This window comes from Photinus pyralis, unplaced genomic scaffold, assembly GCF_008802855.1.
Source record: "Photinus pyralis isolate 1611_PpyrPB1 unplaced genomic scaffold, Ppyr1.3 Ppyr1.4_LG1, whole genome shotgun sequence".
Lineage (NCBI taxonomy): Eukaryota > Metazoa > Arthropoda > Insecta > Coleoptera > Lampyridae > Photinus > Photinus pyralis.
The window spans coordinates 65,289,277-65,308,707 of NW_022170249.1; the positions used below are offsets into that span (position 1 = coordinate 65,289,277).

The 19,431-nt window shown below is 34.3% G+C and overlaps 3 protein-coding genes and 1 long non-coding RNA gene across 4 annotated transcripts in view; 2 read left to right on the top strand and 2 right to left on the bottom strand.

The window, feature by feature from the left end:
* The window catches only part of LOC116174167 (RYamide neuropeptides-like), a 73,935-nt gene extending 54,590 nt beyond the window's left edge, over positions 1 to 19,345 (bottom strand). Inside the window, exon 1 of the mRNA XM_031492012.1 lies at positions 19,273 to 19,345. The gene's annotated coding sequence lies outside the window, so the exon portion shown is untranslated. The remainder of the gene's footprint in view (positions 1 to 19,272) is intronic.
* LOC116174168 lies at positions 1,317 to 1,885 on the top strand. The gene is made up of 2 exons (XR_004146051.1): positions 1,317 to 1,463; positions 1,512 to 1,885. It is a non-coding gene; the product is annotated as an uncharacterized LOC116174168 (long non-coding RNA).
* On the top strand, positions 4,968 to 5,585 carry LOC116174166. The gene is made up of 2 exons (XM_031491996.1): positions 4,968 to 5,121; positions 5,172 to 5,585. The coding sequence occupies exons 1-2, from the start codon at positions 5,038 to 5,040 to the stop codon at positions 5,526 to 5,528; spliced, it is 441 nt and encodes a 146-aa protein (XP_031347856.1). The 5' UTR covers positions 4,968 to 5,037; the 3' UTR covers positions 5,529 to 5,585.
* On the bottom strand, positions 7,513 to 8,216 carry LOC116174161. The gene is made up of 2 exons (XM_031491983.1): positions 7,984 to 8,216; positions 7,513 to 7,933 (listed from the first exon to the last, which is right to left on the bottom strand). Exons 1-2 carry the CDS (start codon positions 8,065 to 8,067, stop codon positions 7,577 to 7,579), a joined length of 441 nt encoding a protein of 146 aa, XP_031347843.1. The 5' UTR covers positions 8,068 to 8,216; the 3' UTR covers positions 7,513 to 7,576.
* Positions 19,346 to 19,431: the final 86 nt, after the last annotated feature.

Genomic DNA, 19,431 nt, shown 5'->3' on the forward strand with positions numbered 1-19,431 from the left:
CTGTTAATGGCTTCCTTCGAATTTATGCTGTGAAATTTTTCTCGTTTGCGCTCAGCAACAAGTGGGCGTCAAGACGCGAATAAAGGGCAATTATCTTTAAACGCAATTTTTGTTCTAAAGTAAAACTGTTTTTTTTTAGTCTAGGCCGCAAAAATTGAAATTGCTAGTTGGGGAATTTTAATATTTTCCACATTCTCAATATTGAAATAAACGTGGGAAGCGAGAGTGGTTAGGTTCTGATGAGTGTCACTTTATTCTCAAATTTCGTCGAGGGATTACATTGCCATTCTACTGTGTGATATTCGATATCAGAGAATTGTAAAATCGTAAAGTGTGTTAATATTTTAGATGTTGGTACGAGTTGCGCACTTTTAGTGTCACCTTTCGATTGCCGTTGTGATTGGTTCGGTTATTGCTAATGAATAAAATCACGAAACGCTGTAGGAACAAAGAAATTTAATTTTTCGTCGGTGTTTGCTTTCGTTATTTGTAAACATTAGTTGTCAATACAGGTTGAAACGACTACTAATTTGCACTTTTTTTCAATTTGTTGTACTAATATTGCTTTATATATCGAGTGGAAATGCAGAATTTGCGTTATGGAAACTACTTTCATTTAAAACATGCCAACTAGATATTCCTTTTTTTTTCTACAAGTCCTCTTCCAGCTTTAATATTAATAAAAACAAAAAAATATATTTACAAAATGAAAGCGTTTCGACAGCAAATTAGAAGTTTTTTGAAACGCGTTCAATAATCTGAAGGATATTTAAAAAATATTTAAATAACCTTGGAAGATCTTTATTAAAGATAGGTACATGGTTCTTTGAAGAATTTACGCAGAATTAATGAACTAAAGGACCTGCCAGGAAAAACAATGAAAAACAATTGATGTTAAGATATACAGGACGTTGCTTTTCAAAAATACCAACTAAGGGTCAAAATCATTTGATTCAAAGGAACCTCGCCCTTGAAATTGCTGCTTCGAATTTTTTTTAAGGAGTTTCCTTAGAAGAAAATATTCCGGAGGTCTGGGTCGAGTATTTGGGGCGAATATGACGGATGTGAATATTCTGTTTACCTGTGAACTTTGTTTGCTTGTGGCAAAACACACTCAATTTTTCTATAAAGTGTAACAGAATCTTCAATATTTTCAGAACAGTGCGAAAGATTTGTCGTGAAAATAATATATTCAATTGACGACAAGAATGTGTTCATTTTATGTAAAAATGGGAATGAAATAAGATAAGATAAAGTGTTATTGTCGCCATATAAAAGCAAATCCATGGGTATATTTAAGCAGTCCACTATTAATAGTATCGGTATTCAAAATGAATGCGATTATCGCAGTTTATCCATATATATAAGTATATATATGAGTTTATCTAACAGTTTGTTTAATTTTATTACCTTTTTTAACAAATGCGTCCCGGAAAGTATTTGAAAATCTTGATCCCGGTCTGGTGAGTATAATAATTTCTACCGTTATTTTCCTTTAACACGTTTTGCAGAGATCAAAAATACCTGACCAAGTTATTAGAATTTGGGAGCGCATGATGGCGCCAAATAACGAATATTGCGTACAAGAAAGCGGAATTAATCCGAACCGCGTACGAGACATCTTCGAAAAAATGGATATGTCAATTGATCGTCTTGACTGTTTCGCAAGATGTCATTATCAGAGATTGGGATTTGTGGATTTTGAGGAAAAATTTTATCCAAAAGTAATGGCGAGCACAATTCATCGTTTGTCTGAGGGAATAGCCGAACACTGCATACATAAATTTAAGCAGGAAAAAAATTTTTGTCAAAGAGTACTTTTAATAGTTAAATGCAATCTTAATTTAATTGCTAAGCAGTATTAATGAAATTCATGAATGCGTTATTAGTATTACTTATTGCCGTTTAAACGTTATTCTATCCAGTTTTTTTAAGTTAATATACGAATGGTAATTGAATAGTAATTAGGTAAGTATTATACAACTGTGCTCCCACTTTCTCATCGAGACTCTGTGTATGTAGATATATTTGGTTTATTGCACAGAAAAGACAGTTTTGTGTAACAAGAAGAACAAAGATACGAAGAATCGCATACGATTTTCAGTAGGGGAATTTTTTTCCACTCAGCTCGTATTCGGAAACCAGACTTTTGATCCGGCTCATACTCAATAGCACTGTTCCTTGAACTCGTAGAAATCTATTGGTGAAGGTTTGATTATGACATGATTTTTTCCCGCGACTTTTCCTTAATCTACCGAGTGCGGCCGAGTACGGTATAATCATACATGATGCGACACCGCTGTCTTTTCTGCTTCAACGAAACTGTAGTTGATACCCATAACGCAACATAAGCACACAATGCTAAAAGTGTAAGACAAGTTGGGTGAGTCCGACGAGAACAAATCAAAATAACGTAGCAGGTTGTGATATTTCGTTGTATAGACTAACCATTTTTTAACTAATTTAGCTGTTAGTTTTTATTACGCGACGCATAATTTTAACATTATTCTGAACGAACCGAACGCGTTTTCTTCCACTGCCATGTGTTATTTTCGAGGTTATTTTACTCTCCCAATAGTATTCGTCCCGTCCCGTCTGGTATTTTAAAATTGGCGTATGATACAAAGAGCATTTGTATATCGTTTCCATTTATCGATCTAAGTAAAGTTTCACAGAAGTTTATCCACCCTTGTTCTACTTGTAAAGGAACATGGTGTGATCTGTGAAACTTTGTTTTAAATCAACCGGTTAAAAATAACCGGAAAATCACATTCAACCAAAATGTATAAATAGGCCGTGAAGAAAACGTTTGTCTTAGGTCTACACAGAAAAGACAGAATTTTATGTAACAGGAAGAAAAAAACAACAAGAATAAGGAGTTATGATCTTTTTTTCAGGCAGACAGCTACTCAAAGTTTGCGAGCATTTATTGCTTTACCCATTACTGTCCAGTACTTAGAAAACTATATAGTCAATCCAGTTGAAGCAAGCCACCCTCTATAACTCATTTCCCATCGGGAGTATGTAAAAAAATTGTGAAACACGTCAACTTTGGTTTTCAGGGAGGCAAATTTCTATGTAAAAATCAACATCTTATCAGCTACCCTCTCTCTCATGTCAAAAATTTCAAATGGGAATAATAGTAGAAGTGAAACCTTGCCTTTCAAGTCTGGATCCCCAACCCTGCAAAATTTTTATCATTGCCACGAGAAGTCAATCAGAAAAAAATAATTAAATATAGTTACGAGTAGGTACAGGGTTGGATGCAGAATTGAAAATGGTTTAAATAAGGTGTCACTCGACTATTATTCCCATTTGAAATATTCAACAGTAAGTTGTTATGGGGAGGGAGTGGGCTGTCAAGGGGGTTGATTTTTACGCAGACTACGGTTAAAGTGTTTCACCATTTTTTACAGTCTCAATATGAAATGCCTTCTTAAGGGTATTAACTGGAAAAGAAAAGGAAACTATAGGTATAAAAAAGTTTGCCATTTGGCGCAGACATTCGGATGTATACCTAACGAAAAAAATGTGTCTTCAGTTACGTTTTACATTTGATCAGCGTTTCAATAAAATTGAATGTTCAGACAGAATGAAATATACTTACTTCGAACTCGTCTTTTGCGAAACAAAGGACAATGAAGTGATGAGTTTTCTGATGGAAATATACTTTCTCCAACTCAATTTTAAAATGTGTCACTGTTTAATTAGCAAAGTACAGTTTTGTACAATTCGTGATCAATTTTGTGCGGAAAAGTGGGAATCCGATGTTTTTACCATAAATAGAGTATGCTGAATCCGAATTCGTCGGAGGCCCAGCTGAATTTAACCTCCTTGGCCTCAAATTCGGCAAAACAAAATGGCGAACAAACTCTTGTTTTTAATAAATTCCGATTTTTCGTTATAACTTGAAAACTATTGTAGATAATTTGATGAAACAAATCAAAATAATAAAGCACATTACGACAATTCGAAATCAAAGATCAGAAGGAAGGCGAAATGAAACTCTCAGCAACTTTGAGTAGATTTACCTTGTTTTCCCGGGAACTCAGAAACCCTCGGAGAGAGTGCACATGCGAAGAATAGTGAAATGTGCTATGGATGCACGTCCAGATGCGCTTCCGCTTTGTGCAAGTGCAAAAGACAACCACGCGTTGCACATGTAAATGCGAATAAGAGCACTTCTGTATGAACGATAAATCTGATTCAGAAGAGGAAATTTAAGAATATAAAAACCTAAATAGCAACCGTTGGAAAATATAAAAACATATTATACGGATCATTTAAGATTTAAGTTCCTCCGAAGTTATATTAGTATACAGTACCGCATTAACAAATGGTCCAGAATTCTCGATAGACATCGAGGCACCATGAAAGATTAGTCATCAGCGATGAAGATCAAAGGTGGATGTGACGCAATCTTTTCGGGAAATATGACGCGTTTGTCATTCTAGAAAACTCGATGTGTTCGGAAGCATTCGAAAGATTTCGAGAAAGAGGGAGGTTTGTTATATAAGCAAATCGGATTGTGAGTCAAGAGTTCCAATTTCAACGCCGAAGTTCGCGCTGTTATAAATTGTGTATATGTGAGTCATAAATAATATTTTAACAGTTTTAAGATTTACTGTTAATTAAATATAAATTAATCAATTAATTTTACGTTACAGTATCAATAATGTCTTTTCATAAGTTGTTCCACATTATTAGATTACATGTTGAAAGAGAATATTTGTTGACTATAATGAAGCGAATCTTAAGGGGACGGAGCGAATTTGCTGGGGCAGGTATTCCTTAGTCCTTATATCAAGGACTAAATTATAAAGATTAAAGCATCCAGAGACCAACATTCTGAAACGAATTATCTGGAAATGCAATTATTTGCAACGTGTATTTACGTAAGATAAACAATCTAATTACTTATATAGATCAATATTGAAATGTTGCAATCAATTCATGGGGAACACATTAAGATAAAACACAGTGTTGCTAGATATAAATACAAGCTTATGACTATCAAACGCACAGTCTACTAGAAAAATGAAATTCTTCGCAGTGTATCTAGCGCTTTGTTTGGTGTTATCGCCATCTCTAACCAACGCTGAAGATCTGGATCTTGATGTTGTAAGTATAATAACTTTCAATATTATTTTCGTTCAATGTGCCTTCTTTAGGAAACTAAACTGCCTAAAGAGATAATTAAGTCTTGGGAAAACTTAATGGTTTCAAATATGGAACACTGCATAGCAGAAAGTGGAATTGATCCAAAACGCGTATCGGATATATTTGGCAAAATGGACATGTCAATTGGTCATCTTGACTGTTTTGCGGAATGTCACTATAAGAAATTGGGATTTATGGATTCTGACCACAAATTTCTTCCCAAATTAATGGCGGAAAAAATTAGTGGTTTAACGGAAGATATCGCCAAACATTGCACAAGTAAATATAAAAACGAAGAAAATGTGTGTAACAAAGTATTGTCGGTAGTTAAATGTAATATTAATAACATTGCTAAACAGTATAATTGAAATCCTAGTATGTTTTTGTTAAGGTTTACATGATACAATAAACTTATCAATTGTCAAGACGAAAACTTTTTTCTGACATTAATTATGGAAACTTCTTTCAATAAACAATTTGTAAAGTTGCATTTCGTCTCAGATCAAATAAGACAAAAGAAGAAAAACTGGAAACTTTCTTTGCACGTGAGAAAGGTTGAAAATCTGCAGCTTACCACCTAATATAGATAAAAACTCTTACAGAAACAGTATAATGCTTATGCCTTTTCGGTTTTGAATTTTTTTGGTTGAAGAGTTTTAACTGCGCCCAATTAAATCGCATTTGGGAGATCATTCACAGACGTTCTTTATTCCGGTGGATAAAATTAATGCTTTTTTGTTTTTGGATTTTGGGTAATTTATATAGTTTTCAATGTTTTAATTTGTACAGTGCTAGTGCAATGTTAAATATTGTCCATCTTGCTATTTCGATATGGCCATTTCATTTACAGAACGGGGCGTATACAGAGCTGTTAGAATTGGGTACAACTGAAAAGTAAAGTTAGAGCTTTCTCATAATGTCTCACGAATGGGTGGTTATCGTTTAAAATTTTAAGGGTTCGCAGGGGATGAGAGTTTTGAATAAAAGGAACAGCGCGAGAGCTTCAATCGCAACACCAAAACCTGTATTTCTTTTGATAGGTCTTAATGCATAGGATGGCGGAGAAGCAAGAATCTTCTGATCTCCATGACGAAGTCACATTTTTTATGCTCGTTAACCTATTTCCCGTCTCAAATAGGGTACATTGTTAGACCGCATTCCTGCTTTAGCCAAATTATATTTTTGGCCACTGAAGATAATGAAAAGATGTCATTTAAAAATTTCGTCGGTACATAGTAAGTGACCTCATTGTTTATGGAATTGCAAGGGTTTTAAGTATATTCCTGGAATCTCAACCAGCATCCATATCGTATCCATGCACGTAGTCATGGAGTGGCCAGGCTGGGTTCAGCCCAACGTAGAACGTACCTTGCACCTCTTGAAACTATGGTTAATTAATTTAATCTTTCTTTTACAAAATACGAAACAGAAATGTACCCTACTCAACATACTACATACACATTACAATTAGACTCTACCTACGTACAAAATCAAACAAGGAACCACAAAAATTACAACACTCACAATAGACAAATCCATATGTAAAAGTTGGCGTTCTTAAACAAATGTAACCTTTTAACCAGGGAAGGGGGAGTGTTTAGAGGTTCTCAAGAGATCTCTAAGGAATCCTGCAGCGATCCTTCACTAAGGCTGACACCTTCAGATTTCTATAGATCTTCCCCAAATTCTTAGAGGATCCTCTAAAATGTTTGGAACATTTTTAGAAAAATCAATAATTGGAAATAAACAAAAACTGCGCAATAAAAAGATTCGGGTATGATCATTCAAGGGTTTCCTCTAAACCTAAACGATTTTCATTAGGTTCGTTTTTATTTTCGGGCGAGTGTAATGCGCTAAATCCTCATCTACGACGAATAGGATCGGAATTTCTAATCCAGATTTGAGCATGTAAATTGTGGCTTTTCAACTCTTCCTGTTATGTCTAAGAATATACGTACCAAATTTGCTTCCAATCGGTTCAGCCGTTTAGTCGGAATTGATAGATTTTCCTTGATTCGGATTTCTGGTACGTACTTCAAAACGTCATTTTTTAACCCAATGCAAATCCTGCGGGTAGTAAAAAGGTGTGAACTCCCAAATGCGATTGAACTCTCAGACAACCAAAAAAAAATTCAAAATCGAACCGCATTTATACTGCAAAACTAAACAACTTTTATCTCTATTAGGCTCTTAATTACTATGTTATGCTGCAAATTTTCCACCCATCTTTATCACGTGCTAGGAAAGTTTCCAGTCTTTCTTCTTTTGTCTTATTTCATATGAGACGAAATGCAACTTTACAAATTGTGTTGAGAGAAGTTTGCATAATTAATGTCAGAGAAAAGGTTCATCCTGATAAGTGATAAGTTTATTGTATCATGTAAACCTTAACAAATAACAAATACATACTAGGATTTCATTTGTACTTTTTAGCAATGTTATTAATATTACATTTAACTACCGACAATACTTTGTCACACACATTTTCTTCGTTTTCATATTTACGTGTGCAATGTTTGGCGATATCTTCAGTTAAACCACTAATTTTTTCCGCCATTAATTTGGGAAGAAATTTGTGGTCAGAATCCATAAATCCCAATTTCTCATAGTGACATTTCGTAAAACAGTCAAGGTGAGCAATTGACATATCCATTTTTCCAAATATATCCGGTACTCGTTTTGGATCAATTCCACTTTCTGCTATGCAGTGTTCCATGTTTGGAACCATTAAGTTCTCCCAAGATTTAATTACCTCTTTGGGCAATTTAGATTCCTAAACAAAGCACATTGAACGAAAATAATAATTAAAGTTATTTTACCTACAGCATCAGGATCCAGATCTTCAGCGCCGGTTAGAGATGGCGATAACATCAAATAAAGCGCTAGACAAACTGCGACGAATTTCATTTTTACTACTAGTACACTGCCAACACTAGACTGCGCGTTTGGTTGTCATAAGCTTGTATTTATATCCAGCAACATTATATTTTATCTTACATCCATGAATTGATGGAAACCTTTCAATATTGATGTAGGTAATTATATGGTTTATCTTAAGTGGCTACTGGTATCAAGTAATTTGATGTGCTTATCATAATCGATCAACGCAAAGAACTTTTGATAAAATAGTAACCGTTGGACATTATAATACAAAATAAACAATTAAGGAACGTAACTCATAATGGATAGATTAACTGAACTGAAGAAGATACAAAAATCATTATAGTATTGTAAATTAACATCTATGTTTATATGGAAAATATTCCCCTGCATTTTACTTAGAGCCCAATTCGAATCTATAAATCCCAATTTCCCACAATAACGTTTTGTAAAAATTCATTAGTCAGATATTTTTGATATGTCTTTTGTCTCATTTTCACTCCTTAAAAAGAGTATTTTATGTTGTCGTTGTCGCACAGCAAATTGATTGCTCTTTTCAAATATCGTAAAAAATATAGGCCTTGCATTTGAAGAACAAAAGTTGCATCGAAAGCACATCACATAGTATGTTTTTTACAGAATCATGATTACAGATAATGGGTAACTTTAATGGCATGCTCATTAGTATTCTTTAGCAAGTGAATTAATATTGCACATAACCACTGAAAGTACTTTTTGGCAGAGATCTTCTTCCTTTTCATGTTTACGTACACATTTTTCGATTATACTTTCAGTCATCCCAGCACATTCCTTCGTTATTTTTTTTATGTCGAATTTTTGGTGGGAATCTACATATCCTAATCTTTCAAAGTGGCATCTTGCGAAACAGTCAAGACGATCAATTGACATATCCATTTTTTCAAATATATCTGGTACGCGTTTTGCATCAATTCCACTCTCTTGTATGCAATGCTCGTTGTTAGCCACCATTAAGCCCTCCCAGGATCTTATTATATCATCGGGTATTTTTGCCCTCTAAAGAATATTGAAAATCGTGAATTGAAGTTTTTATACTTACGACGCCGGCGTCCATCGTTTCCTTTGACTTTGGCGATGCCTGCATCAAATCAGGGCTCATTACCAAATAAATCGTTAAACATATGGCAAGAATCTTCATCTTGTTGTCACCATTGGCTAACTACATTTTTCGGGTTTATAACTGAGCAATAATGAAGAAAATGGATTGTTTATCATAATTACTTTGGCGATATTTATATTATGGACAGTTGTTTACTCATTAAAGTAAGCGATACAGATACCGCCTATGTCTTCAGCCATTCAATCTTATGAGGTACGATAAGACAAGAATTTTCCGCTCATACCGACTTAAAGCTTCAAATTTACATGGCATTTGCATCACGGAAAATCACAAAGAAAGTTACTATCGCCGATGTAGGCACACAAAATAGAAGTTTCATTATCTTCCAACTAATTTTAGCATTATTGTACTGCAGGGATAGTATAGTGATAACCCTTGAAAATATACAAGTTACCTACACGTTTATATTCTTCTGTGTAGAATACTTCCATCCGTGTAGGATCGGAAAAGAATAACCCTACCGCAGCGTGTCGTAAGAGACGACTATACAACTGCCGAATCCCTAGTGTTAGAATGTTCTGAGAAGTGTACGAAGTGTGAATGGCATGGAAGGCGCTCGACCTTGCTCAAGTTTTTTGGTTTTTTGTTTATGGTCCACCTTTTATAAGTATACCTATAGGCTGTTCCATAAAAGTCGTGTGTATGTCCACATGGTTTTAATGGCCCGCTCTATATCTTTTTGTCGTTTTTGATACATCTTAATAATAGAATTTTTGTATGGTTTTTCTTCATATTAACCGAGGCGAAAGTTGCCAGTTCGCAAGATTAATTAAAGTGGTATAAAGCTCCACCAACGAATATTTACGCGATACATTGTGGAAGGTGGAAAAACTCAGTTTCAGTGCGCGAATTCCTTGCGAAACTTTACGTAAGGGGGAGGTAAATTTAGTTCATGTGCCACTCGAAATTACCGCAGCGTGTCGTAAGAGACGACTATACAACTGCCGAATCCCTAGTGTTAGAATGTTCTGAGAAGTGTACGAAGTGTGAATGGCATGGAAGGCGCTCGACCTTGCTCAAGTTTTTTGGTTTTTTGTTTATGGTCCACCTTTTATAAGTATACCTATAGGCTGTTCCATAAAAGTCGTGTGTATGTCCACATGGTTTTAATGGCCCGCTCTATATCTTTTTGTCGTTTTTGATACATCTTAATAATAGAATTTTTGTATGGTTTTTCTTCATATTAACCGAGGCGAAAGTTGCCAGTTCGCAAGATTAATTAAAGTGGTATAAAGCTCCACCAACGAATATTTACGCGATACATTGTGGAAGGTGGAAAAACTCAGTTTCAGTGCGCGAATTCCTTGCGAAACTTTACGTAAGGGGGAGGTAAATTTAGTTCATGTGCCACTCGAAATTACAACGAAGAAAACTGTTAGTAAATTCAAATAATAGTAAAGTTCATTATTAGTGGCGCTAAAGAAAAAAGGCAGTTAGTGTAAGAGATTTCCTAAACGTTAACTCACGTTTTAATAAAGACAAAAAAAAATTGGCACAGGGTCGCGAAACCCTGCTGTAAATTGTTGAACAGAAAATTAAAATACCTTTCAAATAGGGTGCTACACGACCTCTTTTTTAATTTAAAATTTTTGAGGGGGTACTTATAATGCAGAGGGTGTGTTGGAAGAGTTTATGCTATTAACTTTAAACTTTATGAGGTCACAGTGTTGAGATCGCAACCTCCGCTGTATTTTTCAATTCAAATATGCACTAAAAGTGAAGAACAAAAATATGCAATTTGAAAATAATAGGATTAAGGTAACACCAAAAAGTGACAAGAAAAAACTTTAATCATACTAAGGCGTTTCTACACAAAAACTGTCATCGTCAGGGTACAACTAAAGGAAAACATGTTCCCTATAGTTGTTGATTGTGACAAACTGTTTATTAAAGTTTTGTGGTTTATTTTAAGTATTGATTTCCTTATTTTCCTTCCTTATTTTGAATTTTATTTCAGTAACCCACTAACCATATAAAACTACCGCGATTTTTAAAATAACTTCGGCAAAGTTGTAAATTGGTATGCTAAGTTTATGAAAAATGTAATTATTTTTATCTATCCGATTTAAATATGTTGCATATATTGATTAGGTTTCATTATCGCTCTTTCTTTGTTGTTTATTTTCGGTTCATGGAACACTTTGAGTAGTTTAACATTAATCCAATACATCAATCGCTTTTCACATTTTTCACATAAGCGCAGATTGTCGTAATCTCTACCATAATTTTTATCATGCAGCATTTAAGCCCTATTCTCGCATTATTGCGAACTTAATGCATTTTCCGCACATTAATCGACGCTTTACTTCTTCAAAAGTCCAAACTTGTTGGCAATTTATCACGTTTTCCGAGAGCGCAAAGATATTAAGCCGCGTATACACATTTCAATGTCACTCAGATTTTGATTAAAAGAATAAAAATTTATGCCATATTTAGTCACTAAATTAAGCCACTTTGGCGATGTGATAATGTCAAAGTTACGTCAAATATAAAACTGGACGGTCTATTAATATACGGACGTAAAAGTTAGGGAAAACGTGGATTAAGTGAATATACACTGTACAGTAGCGATATTTATTTTGACGTGCAATTTATTAGTCCCCTTTTTGTTACGCGCAGAACGTAATTGTCGTTAATTAGTTTAATAAATTGCATATCACGGGTCTAGAATTTAACGAAGGGATTTCAGTTATTCTAAATGTTCTGCACTTGCTCTCTAAAAGTGAACTTTTTCACTAGTCATGTACCAAATCTTAATGGCGCTTTGGAACTATCGATTGCATTCTCAAATTGAAACCAATGCTTATAATTTCAACAATAATGCTGTTTTAAACTAATTACCCTGAACAGACTCAAATCACAACTTAAAAGAATTTGGCTATTCGTTGAAAAGTTGGGGACGTTCAATTTTCAAAATATCAGAGCTTTCATTTCAAGAATAGCCACTTGATTACTATTTTCTAATACCCTGTGCAGCTGGTCTATTTTCGTTGGAAATTACAATAGCTCTATGGTATAATTGATTGGTTGCAAAAAAGTTCCGCAAGGTTACCTACCCTAAAATAAGTGAAGCAAAACCACCAAGAAACCGCGATCATAACAGCAACGTTAAATTGCGTAAACCCTTTGCTGAAGCTTTAATGGGTAGATTTGATGAAATATATCAACCAAATTAAGTTGAAATTGATTTTTGTTATTATATTAATCAGAAATGTCGTACGGGGGAAAAAGTACAAAGTTAAATTAATTTGCCATGCAGAACAATATAAGAAAGTTGTCTGTTTTTGACAATTATATTTTAAGACGCGTCTTTCACTGCATTAATTAAGTTTTGTAACTTTTTCGGGCTGTTTTTGCTTCTCTCTTTAGTTGTCAAATTACTTAATATAATTTACTCTTTAGTGAAAGGATTATTGCATCATTCGATTATGTCTAACGTAACATGACAATGCGTTAAGCGTCGAACTGCCCATTATTCAAATTTCAAGCTTTACGCTACCAACTAGAACTTGGATTAAGCTTTTATAGTTTGGTTTGGTCTATCAAAACCTCACGATTCCTGGTTCTGCTTTCATGTTCCGGGCGAGGTTCCGGGTTTCACTTTGTTGGCGGCAGATTTCAAAGTTCCCATCTAAGGTTGCAAGTTCTACCGTGACGAAGGTGCCCCTTTTTGTAACTACAAAATCGCATTTGAGTTTTTTTTAATCTTTGCAAATAACCAAGATATCACTGAAAAACTGAAAAAGTCAAATTTCGTTTTCATTCTCCTTATCTTAAACGGTCGAAAATGGACCGTTTGCACCTTTTATGCGCCCTTTTTTAGGGAAAATCCGAATCTGTTATCAGAATGTTTATAACAGTTAGATGTAGTCGTTTCTTATTTCTTATGGGCTCCATATTGGATTATTTTACGGAATGAAATATAGGACAAAAAAGAAATTAATTTGAATCCATCGCCGTCATAGCCATGTTGATTCAGCAAAATTTGATTTTGAAATTTTTCTTGTAAATTGATGTAAAAGTATTTAGTGTGGCACGTCCTTATTCCGTAAAAATGCAATATGGCGTCATTATTATTCCTCAAATTTGGCATAAAAAAGGAAGTTAATTAAAAAAAATAAAATCGAAGAATTTTTGTATTGCAAATGGGCATAAAGTATCGGACGTAATCCATGAATGTTTAAAGCATTGTTCAAAAAATAAAATGCGAATCTTACGAACATTTTCCGTCCGTCCGTCAGTGTGAGGGTTGAGATCTCCGCACAACGAAGTCCCAGAAACCTCGTTTATGTCTCGTTTCATAGACTTAGGGTCCCCAGCAAATTTTTGCCTAACCACTTCGGGATGATGCCCAAATTTGACGAAGTTATTCTCTAATTTCGTCGGGAAACCTTGATGTCCAGGAACCCGACTTTGTAGTCTTCCTTCCTTTTTGATCAAGTTGACGAGTAAAATCTTTATTTAAGCGCCAATTCCATCGGGGAAACTAAAAAACAAATTGCTTTTGTGCTAAGGAACTAAATTTTGTGCTCTTCCTGTTATATTTCGGTAGAACTCTTATCTTCATTTATTGAATAATATGTCGTCGTCGCGGAAACTATAAAATGCATTGGTTTGATGCAAAAATACAACCACCAGTTTTGCGCAATATAAATTATTTATCACAACCTATATATTCTTTAATTTTAACCATGAAAACCCTGTGTTTAAATAGTAGACCATCATAACCAATAAAATAACTGACGGTAGAAACACGTCATTTAAAAATTTTGAAAAATATGATATAATGTATAATTATATAAAAAATGTAGTCACGAATCACGAAAAAGAATGCAAAAAATTGATGTTAAAATATACAGAGTGTTACATCTAAAAATATCAACAGTAAAGCGGCAAATCTCAGAATCGGTGGCCTACAATTTTTTTTACTACGCCACTGGATTCTATGTAAAACTATCTAAAATAAGCAGTTTTTACCACCCGCACGTTAATAAGGGAGGTATTGCATTGGGGTAAAAAAATGACCCCCCCCTCGCTTTTTTTTACTGAAATACACGTTTGGAAGTACCAGGAATCCGAATCAAACAAAATCTCGATGATGTCGGTCCGTCTGTATTCTCATTTCCGGGTAAACTATACGTAGGTAGATTGATTCTAGTATTAACAGTTTCATTGAAAAGTGGCGCGGGGTCAGGAAAGCCGCAAATATACACTGCGAAGATGCAATTTAATCTGGATATATACGTTCTTAACTTACTTTTAATTGCAACTCTAATTTTTAACCAATATTTTGTGAATATGGTTAAAATATAAGATAAACATGTACTTCAATTTGTTTATTATTGCAAATGGCGAATGTGACAATTTATTATCATTTTTTACGATATTATCGTTTTGTGTCATATCGACCCGTTTCCTTTTAACACCACTATTTCGCAAATCGCTTAAAAACACATCACGTTAGAAGAGGCGCCTAGGTATACGTGGTTATTCGGAGTCCGTCCTAAAAACAGGAGCTTTTTATATATATAGATATAATACTGCATCGAACGAACTCACTTTCCCTTCAATGGTCTAATCCCTTGTGGGAATGTTATATAAAAAGACAATGAGAATGTTAGCATTCTATTACAGTTAAAGCGCTCAATGGGCATGTTTGTGTGCATTTAACTGGTAATTCAATAAAAAATTTAGCATTATCAAAGATCTTGTGAGAATATCAGGAAGAAAAATGTTCATTGTTCGTAGCAAGCTTAAAGTGCCAAAGGCCTCTTTAAGATGCCACAAAATTGAGAGATTTATAGCATTATTTTATCATGCATCTGTATCTTACACTTCAAAACTTTAACGCAACATCATCTTTGCCTAGATAGCGGTGTAATTACTGATGCGCCTCTCGTAATTCAAGTTTATTTTAACTTTAGTTTTAATTTCAAATTAGTATGAGATTTGAAATAAGTATTTCGGTGTCTACTCCAAGAACAATAACATTATTTGTTACAGATGGCACCTATGATAATTAATTTTCTTAAATTTCGGATTTAAAATTGGAATTTGAAATTCTATAAAACTTGAATTTTCTTAGATTCTACATCAATTGAATAAACAAAATTCTCCACCGCTAAAAGTGTTTTTTGTGCAGCAATTACATTATCTACCGGCATCCCAGTTTTAGAAATTTCCGAGAATTTTACAATTAGTGAAATGCATGCCGTAGGTAAACAGAATTTGTTCTATACATTGCATCATCGGGTTTTCTAAAAGGGATACTAAATTACTGGTGTTTAAGTTGAACTCAGTTAGTCGGCATTTGTGCTGTTGAACCCTCTGTAACAATAAAATAAAGTAAAAAATATACTTCAAACAGTCACATGCTTTAATTGCTATACCCACGCGGATTAAAAGTCAAAAGTGGAAAAAATTCCATTTGCGCTTTTAAAAGGTCATTGTAAAATGTCAGGATTGAAACCTAACCTGAATTCCGCAGAAGAAACTTTTTGGGTAACCCGCCAACGTTCCTGGTTTTTCTTTCTCTTCGCTCCACAACCTTCGAAGTTGGAAACAAGGGTTGAGGTTTATTCAGAACAATGAACCCACAATTTCAGCTTCGCATTTTCACAAATAGGGATAAGACATGGGCGGGTTACCGAAAATGCGCTCATTGGCTTAAATTAGTTATTTGCAACCCACAGATTCGATTTGTATCGATCTTTTTTTACAAATTTTTTGAAACATTAAGTGCTAATATTCGTTCTTAAGGCGTAGAAGGGAAATATGTTGTTGTGTAAACAACGTCATGCAGACGTTGTAAACCCCAAAAATAATGACGGGACACCCTGTATATGACAATATTTCAATTTATTAAATCTGATGGATTATTTACGAAATAAGCACAGAGCTGGTTTATTGCATTTGAATTTGTGCTTCAGTGGCTATTTTTCCGTTTGGAATGGTTTGTAATTGCGTAACTGTGGTTTAAATCGTATTGGTTTTGTAAATTGTTTATTTAGATCTATGTATTTAATTGTGAAACGTGAAATTGCGCCTTAAAATGTAGGGACATCAGGTCGCTTGCGAAAAAGACGACTGACGAAATTTAATTAACGCACGTGTTCGTATTGCTGCAGGTATTTTACGATGTGCGCTTTATTTTGGCGTAAGTGGGGACGCGTTGCTTCGAAGCTGTGATTATATAATCTGATTGTGATTGGCGCTTGATTTAAAAAATCCTGAAGAGGGAGTTTACCTTATGGTGGTTTCTTAAATACTGGTATCAACGTAAATATGCAGCTGTACGACTGCCCATTTTTTGCGACGTTTAAAGACCCTGTTTATCTGTTTACACTAAATCTCGGGCAGTCATCTTTTCGGTTCGAATTAAATATGTGCAGAAGGTTTTGAGTCTGTTTGTTCAAACTTTTTAAATGCGCAGAAGTTATAGTCTAAGAGCTAGCGAATCATTCGCCTAACCCATTTCCCACAAACCTAGAAAATTTGATACTTTATTATCAGTCATTTAAGAAAATAGCGTGCTGGCACGTATCTCGCGGTTGCGTCATCCTTGAAATGTTTGAAATTTACAATTTTTGATTAGCGAAAACTTAAACATGAAACTAGGTCTACTTTAGCAATCATTTTGGATCATCAAAAGAACCCAAAATTTGATTGAGGAAACGGTTAAATGCATTGATACAGAAAAATAAAATTGGCTCTGTTGTAAACCACGGTTAACCCTTTGGGTCATTATTTATGTACACTATAGAAAACAAGTTGTAAATCAGCATATACATGATTAAAGCGAATTTTCGGTAATACAGATCAGTATTTTATTAGCAAAATTTAACATTATCAATTTCACGAGTAATCTAACTCAGACTAGAGCTTGCACATTTATACTATAATCTCGACTATAATAGAAAGCTTTTAGTGAAAATTTGAAGTTTCTAGCTATTGTAATTGCCGAGATCTCAGCCGGACAGCCAGCCAGCCAGGCACAACTAATATAATAGCGTTTTTTCTTTTCAAAAATGGGTTTTCAGAAATGGAAAATGGGAAATGTCTTTTTGGTTATAAAACTTCATTTCTTTAATAAGGCATTAGCAACATCTAAAAAAAACTCCAAAGGCTGCCATTTTGTCATCTTAAAGATACGATACAGATTTTTCAAAAATAGCTATTCTTCAATTTCGACAAAGTTAGGCACACGCGTTAGGTACATCGCGAGAACACAAAACAAAAAGTGCGGCGAAAAACTATTTTGGTGGGCAAATTTTCAGATTTAAATTATCGATGAGAACCTGAATACTTTTAGGTAACGGTTTGTCTGTAACAGCCTGTACACCGTCAAATCGTTGACGGGGCAAATAAAATCTAATTTATCATTATTATACTGGGTGAAGATTTTGTCTGGAACACAGAATTATAAAAAGTTTTCTACTAATCTACGTACTTGTGATCAGTGACGTACTTCCGCATGGTCAAGGGGGGCTTATTTTTCTTTAAGGGCTTTAATTCTTTAATCACCAATCACTAGTTCTCGTGACACATTCTTAAAGAATACACTTTTTTGGATATAGTAGCATAAAAAAACGTATTATATTACATAATCAAAATAGAGAAAACTCAAATTAAGGAAGCGGTTGTGATAAATAATTTTATTATTTCACTAGTGTGCGTGGAAAAAATCAATAGAATTGTGTTAATTATCTGAAAGCAATTTATTGCATTAAAGATCACTAACAAATGCTTAAAAATTATTTATAGTGGCGTGCGTTTACCGAGGCGCCTAGTGAACTAAGAGGGTCACTTTTTTTTACTGGAGTTTCGTGAGGTGTTATTAAAGAATGAATCAGAAATCACTTAATCAAAATAGTACAATTATGAAATGAATTAACAAACTAGCTTCCTTAATTTGAGTTTTAATTTGAATTTTATTATGTAATATGATAAGTTTTTTATGTACCATGTAATGAAAACTAGTGGTTGGTATTTTAAAAAAATGCTCCTTGGACTATGCAGAAGTACGCCACTGACCACAAATTGTAAGTATTTAGATTGGTAGCAAACTTTTTTATAGTTTTGGCTACCATAAAAATCATCTTTAAAAAAATGTTGTTTTGAAGATGTATTCAGTGTTCCAGACAACATCTTCACCCTGTATATTAGGGAATAATCATACAAATGGAAAGTTTGTTTTTCTTCTTTCTGTTTAAACGAGACGGTAATAAATGTGGTACACATGACTGATATTCTCCACTGCATAATCAGAAGAGTTAAACTTTGCATACAATGATTAGGGGGTGAAATATTTGTTCTTGGTTTTGGGGGCGGGTATTTATTGGGAAAAATCGATGGTAAATGACTAGTAGGTTGACTTGACATATACGTACCTATTTCTGGTTTTTGGTGGGAAAAGAAGTGTATAAAAGGTGAGAAAAAATTGTCGAATTTGATAGAAAATGACGGAATAATCGTCGGAAGGGGACTTCAAAAATTAAAAAAAATTATGTACACTCAGAGGAATTAACAACACAAAATGACAAGTGAGTTTTTGGTGTTGGCGAAACAGTGGAGAAAGGCGAATTTAAAAGGTACTGCGAGCTAAGAAGAGTTAAAATTGATGGAAAATGGCTAGTGAGTGGTAGTGAAAGAAGTGGAAAAAGGCACTTTTAAAAGTGAAAAAAAATATTGTGTGTAAACATAGATATTTTATTCGAACTATAACAAAAATATAAAATATAAAACGATCTATTAGTGCTGCTAATAAATGATACGTTGCCGATGCAACTTCGTCCACCACCAGAAATAGTGTGTTAGTACAAAAATTAAAATCTCATTATGTCAATATTGGAAACAATCTCAAGAGGAATGGAAACGTGTAGTTTGAATTTCGCCTTGCACTTTAAGGAAAACAATAAAATGTGTTATATTTCCATTCCTTTCCGTTCTACATCGAAATTTAATGACATTTGCACAACGCTCAACAAGTGTGAGAGAAATTCTAAACTCTATAATAGAGCTGCACTGTCGGTACACAATTAGCTACACTAAAATATGAGTGACAGAAAACTCACCTGGTAATCTTCGTAACGTTCGACTGCTACAACAAACCGACAATGAGAGGAAACCGTTGACGAGGGCACTTCACGAAGACCACTCCATGAAGAAGTTCGCACCAGGTTTTATACCACCTGGAGTGCAAAGCGCAGCCTCCACGCCGCCTCTCATGCTGT

Excerpts from the sequence above, each read along its gene's own strand:
- LOC116174161 (XM_031491983.1), bottom strand. The coding sequence starts at position 8,067 with ATGAAATTCGTCGCAGTTTGTCTAGCGCTTTATTTGATGTTATCGCCA. Across the intron at positions 7,934-7,983 it reads AAGATCTGGATCCTGATGCT|GAATCTAAATTGCCCAAAGA; the intron begins GTAGGTAAAATA and ends TGCTTTGTTTAG.
- LOC116174166 (XM_031491996.1), top strand. The coding sequence starts at position 5,038 with ATGAAATTCTTCGCAGTGTATCTAGCGCTTTGTTTGGTGTTATCGCCA. Across the intron at positions 5,122-5,171 it reads AAGATCTGGATCTTGATGTT|GAAACTAAACTGCCTAAAGA; the intron begins GTAAGTATAATA and ends TGCCTTCTTTAG.